Source organism: Rana temporaria, chromosome 11 (assembly GCF_905171775.1).
Source record: "Rana temporaria chromosome 11, aRanTem1.1, whole genome shotgun sequence".
NCBI lineage: Eukaryota > Metazoa > Chordata > Amphibia > Anura > Ranidae > Rana > Rana temporaria.
Genome location: NC_053499.1, coordinates 26970995 through 26998308, shown reverse-complemented (window position 1 = coordinate 26998308; position 27314 = coordinate 26970995). Strand labels below are relative to the sequence as shown.

The window sequence follows — 27314 nt, the reverse complement described above, 5'->3', positions numbered from 1 at the left end:
GCGACGGTCGGAAGGCTGTCGATCAAATAGGAACGCCCAGTCCCGCAGACCATACACCGGAAGCCACGAAGAACATCTATCTCTAAAAGGGTAAGTACTGCATTGATTTTAAACAAAACACCCGATTCTGCTTCCCGTAATTAGGCCCAATCTACTGTTAAAAATAGATTTTTTGGGTGAACCTCCACTTTAAGGACCAGGTGCCGTTCCAACAACCAGGTCGTTATATATATTATTTGTTTAACAACCAATTTGTTTATGTATGTATATATATATATACACTGAAACAAATATATATATATATATATATATATATATATATATATATATATATATATATATATATATATATATATATATATATATATATATATATATGTACTGAAAAGTACAGATACTCTTTGTTTAAAGTCCACTCGGACTTACAACCAGCTCTCCCGACCCGGACGACGCACTATACATCATTGTATTGTACAGTACAGAATTTTCCTTTTGTGTTCTGTACTAATGTAACATATCAAAGCTCCCGCTTGTTTTATATAGGGAGGAGGGATTTGGGGTCATACACAAGTCGAGCTTGCAAATGTAAGCAGTGTTCAAATCACACGTGAGGTATCGCCGCGATTGTTAGAGTAATATTTCTACCACAAGACCTCCTCTGTAACCCAAAACAGGCAAGCATTAAAAACGTTTAAAGCGTCGCCTATGGAGCATTTTAGGTACCGTCGTTTGTCGCCATTCCCCAGTGTGCGCAATTTTAAAACGTGACATGTTGGGTATCGGTTTACTCGGCGTAACATCAGCATTTAAAAAAAACAACTGAGCTAACTTTACGGTTTGTTTTTTCAAATTCATTGAAGTGCATTTTTTTTCCCCAAAAAATTGTGTTTTCAAATACAGTGCAACACAAAATATTGCAACGACTGCCATTTTATTCTCTATGACCTATGCTTAAAAAAAAAAAAAAAAAAAATTACATATATACATATAATATATTTTGGGGATTCTAGCAAAAAATACTGATTTTAACTGGCAGAAATAGGCCTGGTCTTCAAGTGGTTAACATTATTTATTTTGCCACATCGCTTTACATCAAAAAAATGTAAGAAACCTGACATAAAGCTTTAAAAAGCAAACTCTATACAGTTGAATTGTCATTAAATCTCACAGGGGTCATTGATGGGGTAGATGCCCAATTGCTGGACTAAAAAGAGCGGCTGCAAATTAAACTCCTTGTGCTTAGCAAAACAGATAAGGCTTAGACTTAGTTTGTTAAAAAAGTGAACCTGTGCTTTACCCACGACAGATTTACAATTACAAATTGAATGACATATAGTGAGCCACACATACTTAAGGCCCATACACACAGACTTTTTGACAACAACGGGCCGACGTACGTGTTTTATCAGACAATCCGACTGTGTGTACTCTCTATGGGACAATTGTTTTCGGTTTTTCATCGGAAAAATGTTTGCTGTGAATGCGCTTAAACTACTAACACGCATGTTCAGAACCAATGCTAAAGATCGGACAACAATAGCAGAAGTTGCCCAAAGGGTGGCAGTAAAGAGCTGGAAAACCACGTGGTTTGGTAAAAGTTGTCTGAAAACGTTCTGCCGTGTGTACGCAGAACAAGTTCACGACCAACGCCCCTTCGGACAAAAATCCACAGAAAAGTCCGATGGAAGTCCGATCGTGTGTATGAGGCCTTACATTAGTGACAATGTTCATACTAACCTTTTCCCTGTTGGCATCCAGCCAGTTAATAACTTCATAACAGAGGTTTGTCTGAGTTCCACAGCAGTCACTGGCCCTGGGGATATAGCAAAAACCATTGAACAGTTAGTCAAAAGTTCCAGTAAAATGCAAGAGCAGCTTTCACTGGAAACCCCCATTTCAAATAAAAGCTGAAATGTACACACACACACACACACACACACACACACACACACACTGATCTCGAATCTCTAGCTCCTTCCCAACATGCCCTGACTAAGCACTCTCTACAATGTGGTTGGTCAGGTTGCATTTAGCATATTTAGTACATCATTTTGCATGCTTTCCCAAGAATGAAGATCCAAACAGTTATGCTACTCATATGAAATTATTTTTGTACAAAACAAATTATGTTCATTTCCAAACACACCTAGGCCATAGGAGAGACATCTATTGCATTCTTATATGCAAGGTTGTATATTAACATGCAGGCTTGTCTGAAACAGTCATACGTGTTTAAAGTATTACTAAAGCCACAGTATAATAATTTAAATATAAACCATTCACATATACTATATTATAATAAAAATCACCATCATTCTTTACCATAACCTTTTTAAAAACTGCACGTTGCTGCAGCACAGGACAATAGTATTTCCCGTGGCTGTAATCACTTTTTCACGCCAAGAAGCAGGGATACACAGAGGGGACTAGAGAGGGGGCACAAACAGTCTCATAGTGTGCTATCGACTTTATTAGTAAATAAAAACATAAGGTAAGTAGTGCACTCACAAGCGAAAGACCCAGCAGGGATGAACTGCATGGCAGGTAAAAATCCTGGGCATGATCAGTGGAGAGAGGGCTTGAAATTGCCACAGATAAGCAGGCATCGACATGATCAAAGAATGCTCTTGGATGGCTGCCGCTGGAATCTGATGAAGAGGAAGTTTTCATCCTCGAAACATGTATCCCAGAAGCTTTTGCACTAGCCCATTGTAAGAGGAGATGCGAGCAAGACTTACCTTTGTTTTTATTTGCTAATAAAGTCGATACTACACTATGAGGCTGTTTGTGTCCCCTCTGTTTTCCCTGCCGACATTTAGGTGACTGCAGTCCCCTAGTACACAGGCTTTTGTTCAGTTTGTTCCATCCCTTGCCTCTGGGAACCATACGCTCATATTATTGCGATTACACCACCATCATCATAATCGCATTAGTATTTTGCTGATCACAGCACATTCAGCTCATTTGTGATGCAGCAGTTGTTCCACTTGGTGGGTTAACTTCCCATCACTCTCACCGTTTGCTATTTGTCCCTCTGTTACAATTTAGATACAACTTATTTCTCTTGCCGTTGTTACAATTTATGGTTTTCACACGATCCCCCAGTGATTGCATGCTTTCCAATCTTTCTATATAATTTTTACATTTCTTCATGAGTTTAACAATATTTGGGATTAGTGCACCCTTAGATACATTTCAAGAAGCAGGGACATACTATGGCAGTGGACAAAGCATCCTCTGAGATCCACCGACAGTCCGGGGTCTAGTCACCCTCGCCTTGGTGCATCGCTATGTTCACATGCATTTCTCTTTCAGTAGTGCACATAGCAGGGTGACAACACTGCAGCACCATACAGTGCAAGCAAAGACATTGTTGTCATGTTATTAGATTGTAAGCTCTAACGAGCAGGGCCCTCCGATTCCTCCTGTATTGTAATTGTACTGTCTTCCCTGAAGTTGTAAAGCGCTGCGCAAACTGTTGGCGCTATATAAATCCTGAATAATAATAATAATAATTAGTGCAGGAATTTTAAATTTTCCGCAATTCTTGTGTAATAAGGAAATCCCTGCAAATTAGGGGTCCTTTGGGAACCCCCAGGTCATCAGAACTAGTGTCCCCATTGGAAGATTCACCCTGCATTACTTTTCTGGGGACAATCCAACATTTGGGATTCATGTTTAATGATAAGGGGGAAAAAAAAAAAAAAAAAAGACAGACAGAGGATGGATCTACCCAACGGGGGCACAGACAGCAACAAAAACGGTCTTTAGTTGTACTTTAATCAGCAGTGGCGGGGTCCCAACTGGAAGGGTATTTTTTTCATGTGCCCGCAGTGGAGCTGTAAGGAACCAGCTTTCAATTAAATTTATTTTCCAAATGCCATCACTGTCTAGTCATGGAACCCAACTGAACCTGAGAAAGAAAGCGTGCAGGGAAGCACTGTTCTCACTGCAGAGGCTCAACATGCCCCCCACCCAGTCAGACCTATAGCTCTGTAATCAACAAAGCTCACATTCCTCTCAGCAAGGGGGGTGTCACACCCCAGCGAATAGATTACTGCTTCCCCAAAACGAACAAAGGTTCCAAACTGTAAGACTTAAACTGATGGTTCAGTTGGGCTTGAAAGACATTTCCAATTATTTTATTCATAGTGATCACCTTGAAAAACAGAGTTGCCCTAACATTGCTAGTCATAGAAATGTGTCGGAGACTTACTGCTAGCCAAAGATGGACTACTTCTGGCATGAAGATATTACTATGTGTACAATAATAAAGACATATTACCATCTTCATCAAAATGAGGCATCTTGACAACGAGGATGCCACCGGAGCTTGATGGAAAGGCAAACAGTGCTTCTCCTTCACTGCTCAGCCACGCTGTGGATGCATTGGAGCTCTGCGCACGGCCAGGCTGTGCAGGGATCACGTAGCTGTTTGATGGGTTCTTGTAGTTCATCTTGCCAAGATCTGTAAAAATGGACTGCATCTGGTTGTCTGAAATGATCTCCTGCAAAACATATATAACAGTGGCGAAAATGAACAAAGCATTCACAGCAAAATAAAGACAGACATTTTGTGTGACAGTTAATAGATTAGGAAATGATTACATCACCAAGACTTTCCTGGAGGATACAATACAAATCAGCAAAGAGGTTTTTCACTAAGGCCCCTTCCACAGGGGTTGTCCAATCAAGTCTGCCTGTCAGTTTTTCAGGCGGATCTGATCGGGCCCTCCATTCACTTCTATGGAGCGGCGGATGTCAGCAGTGACATGTCCGCTGACACCCGCTGCTATCCGATCCGTGAAATCCAGACCGACGGTGACCCTATATCATCCGATCTCCCTATAGAGGAGAGTGGGACTCTGTCTCTGCATAGTGAGCGGAGACAGAACAGTCATCTACCTGCTCAGCAGGGATCAGCAGAGCGATCCCCTGCTGAGCAAAGCGGAGTACGCCGGGCAGACCACCTGTGTGAAAGGACCCTAAGGCCCCGTACACACGACCAAACATGTCCGCTAAAACTGGTCCGTGGACATGTCCGACCGTGTGTACGGCCTAGCGGACAGGTTTCCTGGCCTAGCGGACAGGTTTCCAGCGGACAAAAGTTTTAGCATGCTTAGTGGTGTGTACACACATCAGACCAAAATATCCCAGGAGACATGTCCGCTGGAAACGGTCCGTCGGACATGTTTCATCGGACATGTTCGGTCGTGTGTACGGGGCCTTAGAGTCCAGGCACTAAGAAAACATATCTCCTAAATATCACTCTCTTTAGAGCAGATCCCAACATGTTTTTTTCATTTTACTTTGCATCTGTAGCGAGACATCTTTTTATTACTCTGTAAGATATCACCACCAGACTTGTAAAAGTTATGATGGGGCTGCTGCTGGGAAACTCCATACCAAATGACATGGGTATTGTACTGCCCTAGAATTACATCTCCCAAGAGCCCTTTCACCACACATAGTATGTGAGCAGACTCTTACATCAAGTCACGATAAAAGCATTGTTTTGCTGGAAAAGAAATTGATGTACACATGTGGAGAGGGACAGGGGGAGTTCTGGAGTCCAGCAGCCAAGTCTAACAAAACTTAGCTCAGCAAAGGCACATTGTTGTCAGCCCAAAGTGAGGAGCGCACCGAATTTCAGGCAGACCAACAGATTTTTCTGTTTGTTGCATTTTGCGGAAATACTTGGCGTAATTAAGGCCATGGTCTGCCAAGTATTTGTGTATTTATGCATCTGAAATCACAGGTGTAAATCAATGTCGGGCACCCCAACTGTCCACACGTATCCACAATTGAAGCAAATAGTTACATAGTAATTCTTAAATAGTCTGCATCCTGGGCTGCTCATTTGTCCAAATTCTTATTTAAAGCAGGACTTCACCCAAAAGGGGAAGTTCCGCTTCTTTGCATCCTTCCTCCCCTCTTCCATTATTGGCACTTTTAGAGGGGAGCGGGTACTTTGTTTTGACAGGTACACATGCCCACTTCTGGTCAGATCACGAGGCGATCTGGGCGGAAATCCCCCCCCCCCCCCACAGCCTTCTGGGACACATCATAGGTCCCAGAAAGCTGCAGGACCATTCACAAACCACATTGTGGCTTGCGCATGCACAGTGTGAAAATGGCTGTGAAGCTGCAAGGCTTCATTGATGGTTTTCCTTACTTAAGATGCCGGTGTCTGAAGCTGATTAATGAATCGGCACAGGTGAGGACAACGCTGGATCCCTAGACATGTTAGGATCACCAAGTATCCTTATATTAAAAAAGTCAGCACCTGCAGTATTTGTAGCTACCGATTTGATTTTTTCTGGGGGAGACCGGAGCTTCTCTTTAACAGCTAAATGTGCGATTTCCAATACCTGTTTTCCATGTTGTAGAAATTTACTTATGCTCAACAGTGTATGGTCCTAACTGTTGATGTGAATGAGGCCTAAAGCAGACATTTCACACTAAAGTAAGCTTTGTGTCTACTGTACCAGGTCATACTTACACTTCTGTACATGCGTGAAGGATGGGGCAGTACAAGCCTGTGAACAGTCTGGTTTGTGACCACCAGGATAAGCACATTGCTGTGCGTCTCGCACACGTGGACTCCTCCAGGTAAGATGGAACAATTGAGGATCTTGAGTCGGATGGCATTGTTCAGGAGGTTGGTATCCAATGACTCCTCCACCAGTTCCAGCGTATCCCCATGTGAGGTCCTGAGGGAACACATAAATAAATTGTTTTCATGTTTTTCTTTTAACAAAGTGTTCTTACACCAGGCTAAGGGTTGACATTGATGCAGTATGTATAGACCCAAAAATCTAGTATTCAGCACACAAATTAACCACTTCCCATCTGGCCATCAACTATTGATGGCCACAAGGTGGCTCTACAATGCCGGGAGGATTTCAATATACGGCCCCTGGCCTCCCGCCACGTCACTCAGGTGCCGATGCGCGTGCCTGGCGGCCGCGATGTCGGCCAGGCACCCAACGAATCCCAGAGCGCCACAAAAGAAATACATGCTGGCTGCCTTGGAGGAGGTGGGACGAGCACCGTGCACACAGGAGTATTTCCTGTTTACACGACAGGAAGTTCCGTATCCTGCACTGCCATTGGACGACTTTTCTGTCCATCACAGGAGGCGGGACTTTCGAATTAAAGAGGTAGCCGATAAAACAGGAAATTCTCCTGTATGTTTGTCGGCGCTCGTCCCGCCCCCTCCCTGTCTTCTCCAAGGCTGTAGATGTCCATGAATCAGGCTGCAAGGGGGGTGCTGCATTCAGGGCACTTGTGAGGCTGCATTGATGGGCAGTGACCCTTATTTTGATTCACAGTTCTTTATTTAAAATGTAAGATTTTAATTGTTTTTTTAAAGTGAAGGTGCGTAAAGATACGCCGTTTACGCAAGGCGTTTTCAGGCGTAAAGTTATTCCACCAAAAAGCTGGCCTAGCCAATGTTAAGTATGGACGTCGTTCCCGCGTCAAATTTTGAAAATTTTACATCATTTGCGTAAGTCAACCGTGAATGGGGCTGGACGTAATTTACGTTCACGTCGAAACCAATAAGTCCTTGCGGCGTACTTTGGAGTAATGCACACTGGGATATGTCCACGGACGGCGCATGCACCATTCGTTAAAAACATCAATGACGTCGGGTCACGATTCATTAACATAAAACACACCCCCCTGTTCCTCATTTGAATTAGGCGCGCTTAGGACGGCACATTTACGCTACGCCGCCGTAACTTAGGACGCAAGTGCTTTGTGAATACGGCACTTGCCTCTCTAACTTACGGCGGCGTAGCGTATATGCGATACGCTACGCCTGCCCGACGTTAGGCTCTCCGACGTGAATCTAGCTATTGGACCGAATTTTAATGGTTCCCAGAATGTCAGGCAAAATGGTCGGCCCTCATGCATGTTCACTTCATCAAATCTGGCCCTCTCTGAAAAAAGTTTGGACACCCCTGCCTTACAGTATCACAGCATTATGACTACAAGTCTACGAATGTCATTAGATATACACAATTTCTTGTGTTACACAAAGCAAATTTACAGCAAAGCAGCCAAGACAAATCCTTAGCACACTGCTAACTACGCTGTGAAGATAAAAATCGATTGTACTTATTAGTCCCTTTACATGTTCAAAGATATGGGGATGATCCACGTACCTTTGCGCCGGGCGCAGCGTATCCAAGAAGCACTACGCCGCCGTAACTTATTTATTTTATTTCGAATCCTCAAAGAATTTGCGCCGTAAGTTACGGCGGCGTAGTGTATCTCTGTCGGCGTAAGGGCACGGAATTCAAATGGATGTAATGGGGGCGTGTTTTATGTAAATACGTTGTGACCCGACGAAAACAACGTTTTTTTTTTTTAACGGCGCATGCGCCGTCCGTGGGGGTATCCCAGTGCGCATGCTCGAAATTAAACCGGAAACCAGCCAATGCTTACGACGGTGACTTCATTCTACGCAAATTCCTATTCGCAAACGACGTAAAAAATTCAAAATTGGACGGGGGAACGACGGCCATACTTAACATTGAGTACGCCTCAGAATAGCAGCTTTAACTATACGCCGGAAAAAGCCGAACGCAAACGACGTAAAAACAATGCGCCGGACGGACGACGATCGCCGTAACTAGGCAATTTGCATACTCGACGCAGAATTCGACGGAAAACACCACCTCGCGGCCGCCGAAAAATTGCAGCTTAGATCCGACGGCGTACTAAGACGTACGCCTGTCGGATATAGCCGAGATGCCGTCGTATCTTGTTTTGTGGATACAAAACAAAGACACGACGTGCAAAATTTGAAATTACGCGGCGTACCAAGAGCTACGCCGGCGTAATTTCTTTGTGGATCTGCCCCATGGTCTTAAAGCTCAATTACAGAAAAAAAATTTAAGTCTCCCTTGCAGTGGGGCAGAGAAAAGAAGATGTACTTACCTGATCCTCCACTAATAAAAGATAGTCATTTGGCCAGTTCAAAAGAAACTGACTAAATTTCCATCCATGTATGCGCAGGCTGTTTATACCCAAGTCAGTCCAACGATCGACTTGGGTGCAATCAGCCTGTCAGATTCTTCTACATGCGATTACTGGGAGGCATTCCCCCATCAACACAGCAGTGATTTTCTTCTTTCAACCATGGTGGATAGAAAGAAAATCAAGTAAGCCATGTTCTGCTTAAGAAAAGAAACAACGGAAACGCGCAGATACCACTTCACTTACCAGTGTAAGAACCGATTTCTGGTGGCCGATAGGAGATTGCTGCTGTCTTTGTAATAATAACCCCCAGCGCACTCACTGGATTTCGAGCCTCCAACCACAGGGGTAACATCTACAATAGGAGGGAAATTTCACTTATTAAAGACACAGGTAAACAGTGAAAACTATGCAAACAAAGCTTAAAGCGGACCTTCCCCCTCCTCCTCTCCGTCCTGCTTCCCTCTGCAGCGCTGATATCAGGGTTTTTTGGTTTACCTACATGTCCCCCCCCCCACCCATCAAAGGCTTGACCGCCCCCCGGTTTCAGGAATTTGCCAAGGCAAATGATGCAGTGCCCCTGAGATGCATGATGTGCAGTCCCATTCCGCAAAAAGGAGGGGGCAGGCCGAGCGGCACCTGCACTCGGAAGGGCCGGCAGTTGATCCGACAACATGGCGGTGCCGGACCTGTACAGCCGCTGCAGAGAGGAGAATCCCAGCGGCTCAACGCTGGACCTGCTGGCTAGGCGAGTATGCTTAGGCCGCTTTCACACCGAGGCGCTTTACAGGCATCTTTGTGCTAAAAGTAGCACCTGCAAAGCGCCTCTCCTGTCACTCCTGTGCCCTTGCAGAACGCTAGAAAAAGTCCTGCAAGCAGCATCTTTGGGGTAGTGGAGGAGCGGTGTATACACCACTCCTAAACCGCCCTGCCCATTAAAATTAACGGGCACCACTACTGAAGGGCCTGCAAAGTGCTACGGCAGCGGCGCTACACAGGTGGTATTAATCCCTTCTTCGTCCGCTAGGTGGGGTTAAAAAAGACCCGCTAGCGGCGCTTTACCGCCAACGTTCTCACCACCCCAGTGTGAAAGTAGCCTTACTGTACTGTAGAGGATCTCTATATAATGCGGGAGGTCAGTGTTGGAGGGTCTCTATATAATGCGGGAGGTCGGTGTTGGAGGGTCTCTATATACTGCGGGGGTCAGTGTTGGAGGGTCTCTATATAATGCGGGGGGTCAGTGTTGGAGGGTCTCTATATAATGCGGGAGGTCGGTGTTGGAGGATCTCTATATAATGCGGGGGGTCAGTGTTGGAGGGTCTCTATATACTGCGGGGGTCAGTGTTGGAGGGTCTCTATATACTGCGGGGGTCAGTGTTGGAGGGTCTCTATATACTGCGGGGGTCAGTGTTGGAGGGTCTCTATATACTGCAGGGGTCAGTGTTGGAGGGTCTCTATATACTGCGGGGGTCAGTGTTGGAGGGTCTCTATATACTGCGGGGGTCAGTGTTGGAGGGTCTCTATATACTGCGGGGGTCAGTGTTGGAGGGTCTCTATATACTGCGGGGGTCAGTGTTGGAGGGTCTCTATATACTGCGGGGGTCAGTGTTGGAGGGTCTCTATATACTGCGGGGGTCAGTGTTGGAGGGTCTCTATATATTGCAGGGGTCAGTGTTGGAGGGTCTCTATATAATGCGGGAGGTCGGTGTTGGAGGGTCTCTATATACTGCGGGGGTCAGTGTTGGAGGGTCTCTATATACTGCGGGGGTCAGTGTTGGAGGGTCTCTATACATTGGAAGACAGGAGGTCTGGGTCAGCAGTGCAGGGTATATATTATTTGGGGTGGGGGCTGCAGTGTAGAGAGTATACAGTGGAGGGGGTATCACTAGCACAGAGTGTATATACATTATGAAGGGGGGTCTGCAGTGTAAAATGAATATACAGAGGGGGGGAATGGGGGTCAGTGGCGTAGGGTGTCTATACATTAATACATTATGGGGGGGGGGGGGTCAGCAGCAGAAGAATGGGTATATAGTGGGGTAGTAGTGTAGAGAGTCTGAACATTATGGGGGGGGGGCAGCAGTGAAGGATGAGTGTACAGTTAGGGGGGTGTCTATACATTATGGAAGGTGTAAAGAGCGATTACTATAAAGTATGGGGGGGGGGGAGTGACAGCAGTGCGGGGTGTTTATGCATAATATATTATTATGGGGGGGGGGGGGGCAGCAGTGGAGAATTAGTATTCAATGTGATTTGGGGGGGGGGGTTTAGTAGAGCAGAGTGTCTATACATTATGAGGGGGGGGGGGGAGACATCAGGGGTGTAGGGTGATATATGGGGGGGGGGGGGTTAGTAGAGTAGAGTGTCTATACATTATGAGGGGGGGGGGCATCAGGGGTGTAGGGTTATATATGGGGGGGGGGGGGTCAGCAGTCTAGTGACAATAGTGTGTCAGTGACAGCCTGGAGCACGGTGTGGCCCTGCCTTCGCACAGCCCCGTATATGGGGTCCCGGTACACACAGCCCCTGCCCCAGATCCGTACCGGGCCTCAGGCTCAGCTCCCGGAAGTTCCTCTTGGATTCCCGCTCGGTTCCGCTCAGTTCGGTGTAGCTCCGCTCCAGAATCACAGAGGCCGCCATGTTTCCCCCAGTGTGGGAACCGTGCAGCTCCAGAATAGGCGGAGCTCCGCTCACATTGCCGCCCGAACCTTGCCTTCAAAATGACACTGACGTCCTGGACAACGTGCTGGAGGATTCCGAGATTCCGAATCCGCCATCTTTACTGTTGGACAGGCCACTGAGCATGCGTGAGCTCCCAGCAATTTGGGGAGTAATATAGACAGTCCTTGCGTTTGAATAAAGTACTCACTAGTCACCAATTCTGGGGAGGAGGGGGGATTTGTACCCCACTGATCCCCAAAACTGAAGAGGAGTGGAGATTTATACCCCATTGAGCACCACAGCTCTTGCTTTATACCCCACAGACCCTCAAAGCTGGGGAGGAGGGGAGATTTATACCCGTTAACCACCAAAGCTGAGCAGGAGGGGAAATGTATACCCCACTAAGCACCACAGCTATGGAGAAAGGGAGATTTATACCCCGCTGACCTCCAAAATTGGGGAGGTGGGGAGATTTAACACCCTTCTAACCACCAATGCTGGGGAGGAGAGGAGCTTTATGACCGACTGACCCCCAAAACTGGGGATGAGGAGATTTATACCCTGCTGATCACCAAAACTAGGAAGGGGGGGAGATTTATACCCTGCTAACCACCAAAGTATTAGAAGGGGCGATTTACACCCTACTGATGCCCAAAACTGGGGAGGAGGGGAAAATTATACCCCGCTGACCCCCAGAACTGGGAAGGAGAGATTTACACTCTTCTAACCACCGAATCTGGCGAGGATGGGAGACTTATGCCTGGCTGACCACTAACATTGAAGAGAATGGGAGATTTATACCCCACTAGCCACCAAAGCTGGGGAGGAGGGGAGATTTATACCCCACTATTCACCAAAGATGGGAAGGAGGGGAAATGTATACCCCACTAGCCACCAAAGCTGTGGTGAAGGGGAGATTTATACCCTGCTATTCACAAAAGCTGGGGAGGAGGGGAGATTTATACCCCACTATTCACAAAAGCAGGGAAGGAGGGGAAATTTATACCCCACTAGCCTCCAAAGCTGGGGAGATGGGAGATTTATGCCTGGCTGACCACTAACATTGAAGAGAATGGAAGATTTATACCCCACTAGCCACCAAAGCTGGGGAGGAGGGGAGATTTATACCCCACTATTCACCAAAGCTGTGGAGGAGGGGAGATTTATACCCCACTATTCACCAAAGCTGGGGAGGAGGGGAGATTTATACCCCACTATTCACCAAAGCTGTGGAGGGGGGGAGATTTATACCCCACTATTCACCAAAGCTGTGGAGGAGGGGAGATTTATACCCCACTATTCACCAAAGCTGTGGAGGAGGGGAGATTTATACCCCACTATTCACCAAAGCTGGGGAGGGGGGAGATTTATACCCCACTATTCACCAAAGATGGGGAGGAGGGGAGATTTATACCCCACTATTCACCAAAGCTGGGGAGGGGGAGATTTAGCTTAGCTTAGAAAATACTCATTGTATATATTTTGCCGAGTAGCTGCGTGCTTTGTGTCAGGTATGGTCAGTGTTTCTTCCTCTATTTCTGTCTCATACAATACATTTAGATTAGGATTTTTTGTATGAATAGCATTTGATGTGTCCCTTTTAAAATGTGCCGTCATCCTATTGATTCAACGTTGATTGTACAATATTTCTGCTTTGTGTCAATGACATCAGCCAACGCAATTTCCATTTCTGGATAAAAAGTGCCTTGTTTCACACTTCTCAATTGATGGGCTTAATAAAAAAGGCTTATCTGCAACTGTGTAATATTATACCTTGTGTATTTGACATAATCTACTGTCATTTTTAATTCTAGATAACAAATGCCTAATTTCTTTGGGGCAGATCCACATACATCTGCAGCGGGCGCAGCGTATGTAAGATACTCTATGCCGCTGTAACTTACTTTGAGTTGGTTTGAATCCTCAACGAATTTGCGCCGTAAGTTACGGTGTAAGGGCGCGGAATTCAAATTCGGCTGGTAGGGGGCGTGTTTCATTTAAATGAAGCACGTCCCCGCGCCGAACGAACTGCGCATGCGCCGTCCGTAAAAACTCCCAGGGTGCATTTCTCCAAATGACGTCGCAAGGACGTCATTGTTTTCGATGTGAACGTAAATGGCGTCCAGCCCTATTCATGGACGACTTACGCAAACAACGTAAAATTTTCAAAATTATACGCAGGAACGACGGCCATACTTAACATTGAGTACGCCACCATATAGCAGCTTTAACTATACGCCGGAAAAAGCCGAACGGAAACGACGTAAAAAAATGCGACGGCCGCTCGTACGTTTGTGGATCATCGGAAATAGCTAATTTGCATACTCGATGCAGAATACGACGGAAACGCCACCAAGCGGCCGCCGAAACATTGCATCTAAGATCCAACGCCGTACTAAGGCGTACGCCTGTCGGATCTAACACAGATACCGTCGTATCTTGTTTTGTGGATACCAAAACAAACATACGACGCGGGAAATTTGAAATGACGCGGCGTATCAAGAGATACGCCGGCGTCATTTCTTTGAGGATCTGCCCCTTTGTCTGCAAATGCAGCCTAAAAAAGGCTTACTTGATGTGCAGCATGTCTCTGTATATTTTTGATTTGTTTATCAGATATAAACTATTGTAACTTATATTTCTGGATCACATTTGCCTCATCTCTCCATCTTCAAATGTGCCCTAGATTAGGCTTGCATGAGGTGCAGAATGTCTTTGTAATGTTTCTTTTTTTACATCTATACCATAGCCCACTAAAATGTTTATTTCTGGATAAAAAAAGTGCCTTGTCTCTCCCTGTTTAAATGTGTCCTTGCAAAAATGTTTAAATGGTGTGTGGTGTGTTTCTGTAATATTTCTGCTTTGCATATCTTACATAATCCAAAGCAGTTTCTATTTCTGGATTTGACACAATTTGCATAAAATAAGGGGTCAACTCCCCCTCTGAATGGTATGATAAAGAAGAAGTCCACTCTAACACTAAAATCTGTAAATCTACAGGCATCCACGATCTAAGACTAACCTATCTAGCCCTGTAAAGAAGAAATCGCTATACTTCGTTTTTCTGAAGCCACTCCGGTCCTGTCCCATGCTGAGCTGTCGCCGGCGGCTCCACTGTGGAGGCGGGTACAGAGGAGGCAGCCGACAACAGAAGCCCCATAGTAAGTCAATGGGTGACATCATTTCCCATTAATTCCCCAGATATTGTCGGCTGTCTCCTGTGCAGCGCTTCCACCGCTGGAGACCAGACTAGAACGCCTTCAAAAAAGTTACAGGGCCAGATTCAGATACAAGATACAACGCCGTATCTCCTGATACGCCGTTGTATCTCTGAGTGCGGGAGGTCGTATCTATGCGCCTGATTCAGAGAATCAGTTACGCATAGATATCCCTAAGATCCGACAGGTGTAAGTGTCTTACACCGTCGTATCTTAGGCTGCATTTTCAGGCTGGCCGCTAGGTGGCACTTCCGTATGTTTACGCAAGGAATATGCTAATTAGGTAGATATGGCGATTCAGAAACGTACGTTGGGCCGGCGCAATTTTTTACGTTGTTTACGTTAGGCTTTTTTCGGCGTATAGTTACCCCTGCTATATGAGGCGTAGCTAATGTTAAGTATGGCCATCGTTCCCGCGCCGAGTTTTGAAATTTTACGTCGTTTGCGTAAGTCGTTTGCGAATACGGCTGTACGTGATTCACGTTCACGTCGAATCCAATACGTCCTTGCGGCGTACTTTAGAGCAATGCACACTGGGATATTTTACGGACGGCGCATGCGCCGTTCAAAAAAAACGTCAAAAATGCGGGGTCAAGTCAAATTTAAATAAAACACGCCCCAACATCCCCATTTGAATTAGGCGGGTTTACGCCGCCACACATACGTTACGCCGCCGTAACTAAGGGCGCAAGTTCTGTCTGAATACAGAACTTGCACCCAAAGTTACAGCGGCGTAACGTATCGGAGATACGTTACGCCAGCAGAAAGATCCGCTGATCTTTCTGAATCTGGCCCACAGTATTTATACTGATTTCTTCTTTACAGGGCTAGATAGGTTAGCTTTAGATCGTAGATGCCTGTAGATTTTGAGATTTTAGTGTTAGGGTGGACTTCTACTTTAATTTTTTTTCAGATACCTGGCTGCCTTGTCAGTGCCCAGCTTTACATGCCCTATGTTTGACAATTCATTGCCAATTTTTCTTGAAAAGTTTAGTGGAGTTCAGATTAAAGTTTACCAATTACAATTTTTTTTCCGTGTTCTCTGAACAAACCTGCAAATCGAACCCAAGCAAGCTTGTCCATCCTTGCCAACCACCAATTCTGGGAAGGAGGGGGACTTTATACCACACTGAAGTCCAATGTGGGGAGAAGAATGGCTTCAAATCTAGTTGGCCAAGAGGGAAGGGAAATGTATACACTACTGACTACCAATGCTGTGGAGTAGAGATTCATAACCCACTGATCAGTTTACCAATTCTGAAGAGGAGGAGGATCTAAATACAACACAAGGGCATTCTTTCTCCCTGTGACCATCAATGTAAGGGGTACAATGTTACTTACTCTCGACAAATACACCATGTGTGATGTGCTGTACATCTCATACTCCTGTCCTCCTACATACTTCTGGCCCGTGTGTCTTATGCTTTATGTTGTATGTTAACTGGTTTCCGCCCAATCTATAGTAAAATGAGGGCCGGGCAGTGGCAATTTAAATACCACCAATAGAATGCTCTATTTATGTGCAAAAAATAAAAATGTAATTTGGGTACAGTGTTGCATGATCGCACAATTGTCATTTAAAGTGCGGAAGCACTGAAAATTGGCCTGGGCAGGAAGAGGGTATAAGTGCATAGTAAGCAAGTGTTTAAAAGAAGAGTGTTACATATACCGGTAGTTCTACTTTAAATACTATTGGGAACATTTTTCCATTCATTGCAGTGACAATTTGTGGATGGTTGCTGTAACGGCATGACCTGGGACACCCAGAGACTTTGTAAGGATGAGGGGTACTCCTGTACCGGCGTCACTAAGGAGTCTTATGTCTAGGGTCACCTTATGTCCGATATGGCCATAGGGTGACTGAGAAATTATGTCCTAAATTACAGGACAGGGGACATCAATAATAATTCATGTTTGCAGGATGTCTTGAGATATCACAAGTTGTTGGCTATTCAATGTGGGACACATTCTTTTGAAAGGTGTTAATTGCATCTACTCCTAGACATTTCATTGTCCCTTGTGTAAAGGTGTTAATCCAGGTCTGCTCCCAGACCTCTAATTATGTATGCTAAATACTGTTTATGTGTGGAATGTACTTGTCGGAGACAGAACGTCTGTCTAGGGATCTGGATTGAAGAGATCATTGTGTGTGATGGTGTTTTGTTTGTTATGCTGTTAATGAAGGAATGTGCAGTGATTAGATCATGATAATTATAGGCCGGCGCCGAGATGTCTAGAATGTTTAGTAATTAGCTCAAAGAATGTGATTGAAGCCCCCACGGTGTGATGTGTGGGTGGGGAGTTGATTGTTCCTTTAATGCCTTGTACTGTATATAAGCTGAGAAGAAACCATTAAAGTTGTCATTACATTTGGAACAAGTACAGAGCTGCGTGTCTCGTCTTGATTATGGGCAAATGGGATGGATCGGGTCCTGTTGGTTGGAGTGTCGATAAGCTGTCTTGGATGTGATGGAAGGTCGTAAACGGTGGTGACCGTTACAGTTGCCAACCTGGATTTTATTCGTTATTTATTAATGCAGTCACAAGACACTGGGGTCTGCTTGTCAATTTTCACCTGAGTTTACACAACTGCCACCCAATATTTAATTAGTAATATGTGTGAATCTTGAAAACATTTATAAATAGTCCCCAAAAAATAATATATTATAAACACGTAATATGTCCTTTTTATTGCCAATAAAACCCTCAATATCTACAACAATCTATTATTGGAAAAGGACAGGCTTACAAGGAGGTTTAGGGGCTATTTATCAATGTTTTCATCCAACAGTCATACAGCTATTATCCATGATCCATGCATTTCTAATTGAAACCCACCCAAGCACAGGAAGATCATGCAAACTCCATTCAGATCGTCTCTTGGCTTATATTTGAACTGGGTGGACCCCATGATTGCAAGTCAGAAGTGTCAACCACTGAGCCACTGTGCCCCTTAGGGCCAAATGTTTGTTCCAAACACACATGCATTAAACATGTAGCTTTTGTTTAAACAGAGAGTACTCCTAAGGCAAAAAGTTAGGACGGGTTCACATATGTGTGAATTGGATGCGTTTTTTCCTCGCATCCAATTCACATGACAGGCGAGTGTGCCCGGCTCTCAATGGAGCCGGTTCACACCGGTCCAGGGTGGCCACGGATCGCATTGCAAAAGGGTGCTGTGCGTGTTTGGGTCCGGTTCAGGTGCGAATTCAGGCAAAAATTTGGACCTGAACCAGTGAACAGACACTCACCGGAACCCCAGGCACGAACCCATGGTCGCACATGTGTGAACCCGGCCTTAATCGAATAAGTAAAAGTATACAAACTCTTGGGTCAGCATTTTCTTTACTTTGCACTCGGGTGCCATTTATATTGCCTGTAGTTAGAAATGGTACCAGTTTGTGCATATCTGTTGTGTTTGACAATGGTCAGTTTTATGTACTGTGAAAAGCCAAAATGGGCTAATTTTTACAATTTTGTAACCATTTCATGTATGCTAGTGAATGACGTCATAAGCCTAGGCTTTTTACCAGACAAGAAACAAGAGGCAGGCTGTATAAGGCATTTACTGGCAGAAAAAAGAATGTTTTACTATCCAAAGTTAAAACAATAAGGGCAGAGAATTTAATAGATGGAAAGATGAAAAAATTACTGAAGGTTCACTTTAAGTACCAGAGCACTTTAAACATGGGAATAGCAATCTAAGCTCCAGCAATGCCCAAGAAATGTTGGTTTCTTATTGATCTTAATAATTATGTATAATGCGCTGATGTTTTAGTAGAGTTCCTTTTGCTTCTACAGGGATCAGAAATCTTGTGTATGAAGTCTCTGATATCTGGCAGTCCTGACTCTCTTCATGTAGATATTTAACGTTACTGAGATCATCCCCACAGTGGCCATTACTGACAGCGCGATCACCAACGTGTTTACATTCAACGCAGAGGTTTTCTCTTCACCTGCAAAAAGGATGGAAATTTTGAAATTTGATACATTCATATTTAACCAATAAATTAGCCATATGCAGTATCCCATATGAGGCTATTAAAAATGACCCTCCTTTATTCTGACTACTGTAATTCAATTGGCTGCTACAGTTTTCTTCTTGAATTGAATAAGTTGGTCATTGAGAGACCAACACAGCAGGATCCTAGGTGATTCCAAAGGCAGATTCCGTGGGACTGCATAGCAACAGGCATTTCCAGATGAGTAAAAACATTTTTTTTTCTTTTTTAGGTCTAATGAGCACAATAATGAAAAAAACATTTTTGGGGTGGAAACTCCACTTTAAGCTTGTCTTTACCTTTGTCAGTGACAGTCTCTCTCTTCATGCTCATAGGGCCCTGAGAGATAAAGTGCTGCTGAGACTCCGATATTAAAGATCGTCTGTTTCTGTATCTGCTGGAAGCTTCCATTGAGTTTGTGACACAGCCCTGGGTACAACGTGTATTTGGAGCTCCCGTCTTACATAAGATAACAATGCAGTTCATGTAAACCTGAAAGATATACAGAAATTAGAACTTCAGCCAAAAATATCAAGATAAATATTAATAGAATTAATATTAAAAAGGTAAATTAACAAAATCTTGCACTGCAAATGTACAACTTACCATTGAAAATGTGCAGCAAGTTGACAGACTTACAATTCAACACTGCCACAAATCTGTGGCAAGTTACCCTTGCGATCTGGGCTTCCTCTGATTGGCCAAGGTGAAGAGGCAGGCATAGGACATCATGATTTCCACCTTTGCCAATCAGGGGAAGCCTAATAGTCACTGATAAACATACAGGCTTTCAATTTTGTTAGGATCAGCTGGGATTGAGGTTGTGAATGTAGGCAACATCAGAATATGCTCCTAGGCCAGGGGTCTCCAAACTTTTCAAACAAAGGGCCAGTCTACTGTGCTTCAGACTTTAGGAGGGCCAGATTGTGGCCAGTGGGGGTAGAAAAAGTCCTGGGCCCAACATCAGTGAGAATAAATATGGCCTCGGGGGTTGGTGGTCAGCAGGATGGGTAGTGTCCCATTATTGGCATTAGGAGGAGTAGTGCCCCATTATTTTTATTAGTAGGAGGAGGAGTAGTATTCCATCATTGGTATCAGTGGAAGAAATGGTGCCTCATTGCTGCTGTCAGTGGGAGGAATAGTTACTCATATCATTTGGAGGAATAGTGCCCCAAGGGCCGGGTAAAGGCTTGCAAAGGGCCACATCTGGTCCTCGGGCCGCAATTTGGAGACCCCTGTCCTAGGCTAAAGAGAAGTCTTTAGCTCAGTTGTATTTTTTTTCTGGCCAATATACAATTGTCTTATTGAGTGGCCTCACAGTCCCCTTCCGACAGTTTTTATTTTCAGGCCTCTCCTGCAGGTGAATCCTCTCTTCTGAAACAAAGTCCCTGCAATCAAGGCTGGAGGCTCTTTCCCACCAAAAGTCTCCCTGAATCTCCGAATTCCAGGTCCCAAATGAGGACTTATGCCGCGTACACACGGTCGTTTTTCGGCATGAAAAAAAACTACGTTTTTCAGCATGTCCAAAAAACGAAGTTTTTCCAACTTCATCATTAAAAACGATGTTGCCCACACACCATCGTTTTTGAAAAACGATGAACAAAGCGCGGTGACGTCCAACACGTACGACGGCACTCTAAAGGGGAAGTTCTATTCGCCTTTGGGCTGCTTTTAGCCGATTCCTTGTTAGTAAAAGACGATTCGCGCTTTTCTGTCTGTTACAGCGCGATGAATGTGCTTACTCCATTATGAATGGTAGTTTTACCAGAACGAGCGCTCCCGTCTCATAACTCGCTTCTGGGCACACACGATCATTTTTTACAACCCGAAAAATGACATTTTATTTTTTTTTTGTCGTTTTTCAGAAGCCGAAAAATTATGTGAAGCCCACACACGATCATTTTAAATTACGTTTTTAAAAACGTCGTTTTTTTTCATGCCGAAAAACGACCGTGTGTACACGGCATTAACCAATCCTGAGAGAACTGTGAACTGATTTTCTCCTCTGCAACTGGCCCATCTCGGAACCCCTCACCCTGTATGAGTGAGAACCCCTGAGATTCAAATTGTCAAACTTAAAGGGACCACAACCCAAATAATGTGGAAACATACCGTATTTTCCGGCGTATAAGACGACTTTCTGGATGCAAAAAAATGCATCCAAAGTCGGGGGTCGTCTTATACGCCGGGTACGGTCTCAGTACTCACTTTTTTTTTCCAGCGTTGACAGTCTCCCATGCTGTGCGCACGAGCGTGAATGATTTCAAAGCCGCGCCTTCTCTTCAGAGTGTTCTGTGATAGGAGGAACACAAATCTTCCCAGCAGCGCCTCCGTTCTGTGTTCCTCCTATCACAGATGCCTTCTCATCCTCGGACGAGATGAGAAGACGTCCGTGATAGGCGGGAAAACAGAACAGAGGCGCTGCTGGGAAAATTTGTGTTCCGCCTATCACAGAACACTCTGAAGAGAAGGCGCGGCTTTGAAATCATTCACGCTCGCGCTCGCAGCATGGGAGACTGTCACCGCTGGAAAAAAAAAAGTGAGTGTTTGCGGTCAGACACAGTGGGGGCAAGTGATGGCACAGCAGAGAGGGGCAAGTGATGGCACAGCAGAGAGGGGCAAGTGATGGCACAGCAGAGAGGGGCAAGTGATGGCACAGCAGAGAGGGGCAAGTGATGACACAATGAGAGGCATGTGAGAGGCAAGTGATGGTACAGTGATGGCAATGTGGGGGCATGTAATGTAATGGCACAGTGAGATTTGAAAAAGCCTGTTTCTGTCAGTGGTTCTGGCTACCCCTCAGCTTCCAGAAGACTAGTAAGAAGGGGGTAGTCTTATACAGTGAGTATATCCCAAAATCAACATTTTTCCTGGAAAATTAGGGGGTCGTCTTATACGCTGAGTCGTCTTATACGCTGAGTCGTCTTATACGCTGGAAAATACGGTACCTGCTTTCCAGGACCCATCACTGGTGTTATGTAACAATGGTCTTAGTATATATACAGTGTGCTTACCTCTGGATAATCTCCAATGAATCCAAAGGCCTCCATTGCAAACCTGTACTTTGTATTTGATCCGGGATAAACCACCACTGTGTTATCCTTTATACACCTGCAACAGCAATAATAATGTAACTGAATTGTTGATGTTAATATTAGCCAGCTGTGGACATTGGGTGTGCTAAATACACCAAAATAAAACTTAATTAAAGTATTCAGGGAATGTGTGGTAACCCTGTCCTCCTGCCATGCTGCTACTCCCCCTTGTATTAGCAAGTCAAAATGACAGCCAGGAGTTGCTGTGAAAATGCAACACCTGCTGTCAAAAACAGAATCTTCTGACACAATGTACAGTACAGAGGCAAGACAGAGAGATACAAAGTACCATGGTTACTTTATGTATCTACTCTGTTTCATTAATCTCCAGATCTAAGGCATTAGCTTTGATCTGAAGTGAAAGATAGGGGGCGCTGCAGATAATAAATAACTATATAATCTTAAATAGATACAAAAAATATAACAATAGTGTCCAACTATAACAAACAATAGATAACCCCCAAACTCATGAGGTTAAAAATTGTGAATCAACTATTGCCTATGATGTGTTCCTTATTAACCCTCAGTTTACCCAAATCAACTCTACTTAAAGCGGGGGTTCACCCGAAAAAATTTTTTTTAACATTACATTCAGCCGAGTTGTCAGAATGACAATCGGCTGTTTTTTTTTATTATATTGCCGTACATACCGTATTTTCACCGCCGCTTCCGGGTATGTAATCTGCGGCACTGGGCATTCCTAATTGATTGACATCCTTCCGACCAGCGCATACAGCGCGTCACGAGTTGCCGTGTGTTGGGCTATTTAGTTCTGAAATGACTATAGCTCAGGGCCCCACCCAACAGACAGGAAGTCTGTTCCTGGGAGTCAGGTGGACCCCCATCCCTCTGAGAGGAGCATAGGCGTGCATAGCCTATATCATTAGGGTGTGCACCTCAAAGCTCCAACACATATGTGTGACATATGTACTGGCCTCTTCCCCACTATCCATCCTGAAACAATGGTAGGGAGCAAGGGGGACCCAGGTAAGCAGAAAGGAGATGAACAGGGACAGGAGGGGTGGCATATATTGGTACCGATCCCCCTGTATTTTGCTCCTGTAGAAGTTGAATTTCGGGGAGAGGGAGGAGAAGCCTACTTTCAGCTGCTGCAGGAGGAAAATACAAACCGATTCCACTTTATCCCAGCCCCGCTGCCCTTCCTGTCCAGATTATGAGGCTCGGCAAGGAAGGATCGCAGTTTACTTGTCACCTACCCATGATTGGCAGGTAGATCACGATTGACGGGTTGCCAACCTCAGGATTAGGGTGTGCCCAGGCACACCTGGCACACCCCCGGCGCACACCTATGGAGAGGAGTCAGAGGCTGCATGTCTGCAGGAGGCAGATGTCATTGGTGATTGAGCAGCAAGGCGCTGATCAGGAGTAAGCTAGGAGAGAGCTTAACTCTAGGAAACTCTGTTTGCTCTGAGGAGCTGACCTATGGCCTAGGCTAAAGGCCTGAAACAGCCGGATGGCAAGAATGAAAGCCAGGAGGCTAAAGTTTTGAGTATGCAGGATACAGTAATGATGGAACCCCCTGTGAGTGCTACTGATGTATTTGTGAACTTCTTGTGCTTTTGAATAAAAGTGGGCTACCAGGCCCTTAAAATTCAGTTCTGGACTGGCGTACTAAAAAACGCACCTACCGCTGGAGTCTGATCACCCCAATCTTCCACCCTGTACACACAACCGGGCTTCCCGGTGGTATAAAGTTCCTCAGGAATCCAGACAGGAAAACCGAGAACCTGCTCGGTAAGTTTCCCTGTGTACACGCGGCTGGGTTTCCCATCGGGAAAACTGCAGGGAGAGCTTTGGCCGGAAATCCCGGCCGTGTGCATGCTCCCTCACAGTGTTTCCCCACAGGAAAACTGGCGGGTTTAAAACCGCCGGGAAAAATAGAGAGCAGGTTCTCTATTTTCCCGCCGGGATTCCTGTCGGGAAAACTGCGAGGAAGCATACACACGGCCGGTTTTCCCAGCCAAAAGCTCTCCTGGCAGTTTTCTTGGCAGGAACACCGGTCGTGTGTGTATGAGGCTTAACAAGCATAACTCCCACACTCATAGGCATGATGGGACTTGTAGTTTATAATGCTAATGTGATGTGATGACAAATAATAAAATCTGTAATTTACCGGTAAGTCAAAGGTAATAGAACATACCCGTTTTCGATGATGTTATAGAAGATGGGATCGGACGGATTGTCATGTGGCGTGGCCTTACAGGACTCCACAAATAGCTCGATATTGGGCACTGATGAAGAAACCTGAATCTCCATATACAGTAGTTCCTTCAGTATGACCTCCAGAGGAGACTGTGTGTTCACCTCCACAAACCGACTGTCTGTGAAGAACTGGATCTTGTAGGTGAAATTACCAAAGCCGGCCTCAGTGAATATGAAATCTGACCTATGGGCACGGAATGAGGCCGATACTCTGTTCTTTTTAGGGAAGGAACAGTTAAAAGGGATAGAAATCCCATTTTGTCTTGTGATCACAGAGGACATGTCGTGGTTGGTGGCTGTGTTTTTGAACACTATATTTTCCTCCGTTTCCTATAAAATATAAAAGAAAAATAGGCAATGACAAGGGGCCAAGGGAATGCCACAAACGCTGAAAGAAATAGATATACAGACAGTATACACAACCATGCAAATGACTGGCACTTTCTTTCTATTTTTAATAAATATTATGTAATGTAATAATTTTCTAGGGTTTTTGTATGGAAAGTGGTATCTCAAAGAAAAAATAAAATGTTCGGCCATACTAGGAGGAGACATTTCCTTGTTTCTGCCAACATCAAGTCATCATTTTATCTAGCACGGCATTTCTGAACCTTTTTTTTACCCCAGAGGAACCCTTAAAATAAAGTTTAGGTCTTAGGGAACCCCTACTAAAATTATTTTGTGGAAAAATGCCCCTTACATTGGCGGTCAGTGGAAAGAATGCCCATATTACAGTGGTTGTCAGAATGACACGCTTACAAAAAGCTAAGGCCTCATGCACACCGGGCAGCCATCAGGAATTATGGGGGCCCTTACACAGCTTCAGGCATGGGCCCCCTGGAGCAGAGAACCGGGGGGGGGGTGAAATTGAGAAGCGGGGGGTGAAATTGAGAAGCGGGGGGGGGGCCTTTACAAAAGGAAGTGGGTAGCCATCTGGGGCCCTGGGGACCTCTGGGTCCTTTAATAAAAAATAAATCAATATATGTATGTATATATATATATATATATATATATATATAAATATATATATATATATATATATATATATATATATATATATATACACAAATTATTATTATTTTTTATAAAAAAAATTACAAAAAGGGGGGTTGCCATCCGGGACCTATGGGCCCTTTAATAATAATAATAATAAAAAGAAACCTCTGGGCCCTTTAATAAAATATATATATATATATACATATATATATATATATATATATATATATATAAAAAGGGGGGGGATGCCATCCAGGGCCCTGGGGACCTCCGGGCCCTTTAATAAAAACATAAAAAATAAATATATATATAATATAAATAATAATAATATAAAAAAAAAAATTATTTTTATAAAAAAGGGGGATTGCCATCCGGGGCCCTGGGGACCTCTGGGCCCTTTAATAATAATACATATATATATATATAAAATATATATTTTTTTATAAAAAAAAAGGGGGTTGTCATCCGGGGCCCTGGGGATCTCTGGGCCCCCCGTACCCCTAAAAAAAAATTGGCCCTTTAATAAAAAATAAAATACAAATATATTTAAGAAAACATTTTATTTTAATTAAAAAAAAATAAAAAAAAGGGGAGTTGCCATATGGGGCCCTATGGGCCTCCGGGCCCCTGGGGACCTCCGGACCCCTAAAAAAAAATTGGCCCTTTAATAAAAAATAAAATACAAATATATTTAAAAAAAAAAATTTTAATAAAAAAAAAAAAAAAAAAGGGGAGATGCCATATGGGGCCCTATGGGCCTCTGGGCCCCTGGAGACCTCCGGAGCCCTTACAGGTGTACTGCCTGTACCCCCCTGATGGCGGCCCTGATGCACACTGGGCATTTAGCCTCTATGCATAAGATTCTAGTGTTTAGGTGTGGGCAGAAGGCACAGGCACATCATCCAGCCCCACCTCTGGCAACCTTGCTGCACTAAGAGTTGCAAACAATTAGGGCAGAATGTGCTCAGGACCGAATGCGCTGAATGCAAGAAGTCTGCATACTGTCCTATATGCTAGGACCACTTAATGCACTGTCAGCCGAAGCAGATTTGCGCCTCTTATAGAGTTTTACAGGCTGCCAGCAACAAGGCTGGATCGTTCGCCTGCGTCTTCCGCCTGTATAAAAATTCTGAAATATCTGAAAAGCTAAATGTTTAGGGCCAGATTCTCATAGAATCGCCTATCATTAGGCGGGCGTAGCGCATCTGAGATACACTACGCCACCGTATGTCCCGTATTCTCAAAGAACGTGCGCTTTAAGTTACGCCGGCGTAGTGTAACTGGGCTGGCGTAAGCCCGCCTAATTCAAATGTGGAAGTGGTGGGCGTGTTTTATGGAAATGAATCGTGACCTGACGTAATTGACGCTTTTTTCGAACGGCGCATGCTCAGTATCACGTCGAATTTTCAAATTAAATTGCGCCCACTCAATGCCTAGTCGACGTGAACGTAACTTACGTCCAGCCCCATTCCCGGACGACTTACGCAAACGACGTAAAACGTGAAAAATTTGACGCTGTTCCGACGTCCATACCTAACATTGGTACGCCTCATCTATGCCTCATAGAGCAGGGGTAACTTTACGCCCAAAAAAGCCTAACGTAAACGACATAAAAAAAAGCGCCGGCCGCACATATGTTTTGAGAATCGGCGTATCTAGCTCATTACCATACTCGATGCGTAAATCGACTGAAGCGCCACCTAGCGGCCAGCGTAAACATGCAACTTAGATATGACGGCGTAAGAGACTTTCGCCGGTCGGATCTAAGACAAATCTATGCGTAACTGATTCTAAGAATCAGGCGCATAGATACGACGGACACAGACTCAGAGTTACGACGGCGTATCTGGAGATACACCGGCGTAACTCCTACGAGAATCTGGCCCTTAGTGTGCATGAGGCCTAAAAAATATATCTATATACACACACACACTATATTGTCAAAAGTATTGGGACACTTGCCTTTACTAGCACATGAGCTTTAATGGTTTCCCAGTCTTATGCCGCGTACACACCATCACTTTATGTGATGAAAAAAAATGACGTTTTTAAAAACGTCACTTTAATTGACTGTGTGTGGGGGAAAACGTCTTTTTATGTCTTGTAAAAAACGACCAAAAAAAATTGAAGCA

General features: G+C 44.6%; 2 protein-coding genes across 3 annotated transcripts in view; both read right to left on the bottom strand.

Annotated features, from left to right (window-relative positions):
- NUP160 (nucleoporin 160) overlaps positions 1-11721 on the bottom strand; it is a 69756-nt gene extending 58035 nt beyond the window's left edge. For both annotated transcript variants that reach the window (XM_040328267.1, XM_040328268.1), the window contains exons 1-5: positions 11532-11721; positions 9235-9343; positions 6503-6713; positions 4286-4508; positions 1738-1813 (exon numbers count right to left, since the gene is read on the bottom strand). In XM_040328267.1, coding sequence (XP_040184201.1) covers positions 1738-1813; positions 4286-4508; positions 6503-6713; positions 9235-9343; positions 11532-11628 — 716 coding nt within the window. In that variant the 5' untranslated portion in view covers positions 11629-11721. The remainder of the gene's footprint in view (positions 1-1737; positions 1814-4285; positions 4509-6502; positions 6714-9234; positions 9344-11531) is intronic.
- Positions 11722-18468: 6747 nt separating this feature from the next.
- The window catches only part of LOC120917168, a 34575-nt gene continuing 25729 nt past the window's right edge, over positions 18469-27314 (bottom strand). Inside the window, exons 10-13 of the mRNA XM_040328266.1 lie at positions 24125-24516; positions 21883-21979; positions 19168-19360; positions 18469-18823 (exon numbers count right to left, since the gene is read on the bottom strand). Coding sequence (XP_040184200.1) covers positions 18672-18823; positions 19168-19360; positions 21883-21979; positions 24125-24516 — 834 coding nt within the window. The 3' untranslated portion in view covers positions 18469-18671. The remainder of the gene's footprint in view (positions 18824-19167; positions 19361-21882; positions 21980-24124; positions 24517-27314) is intronic.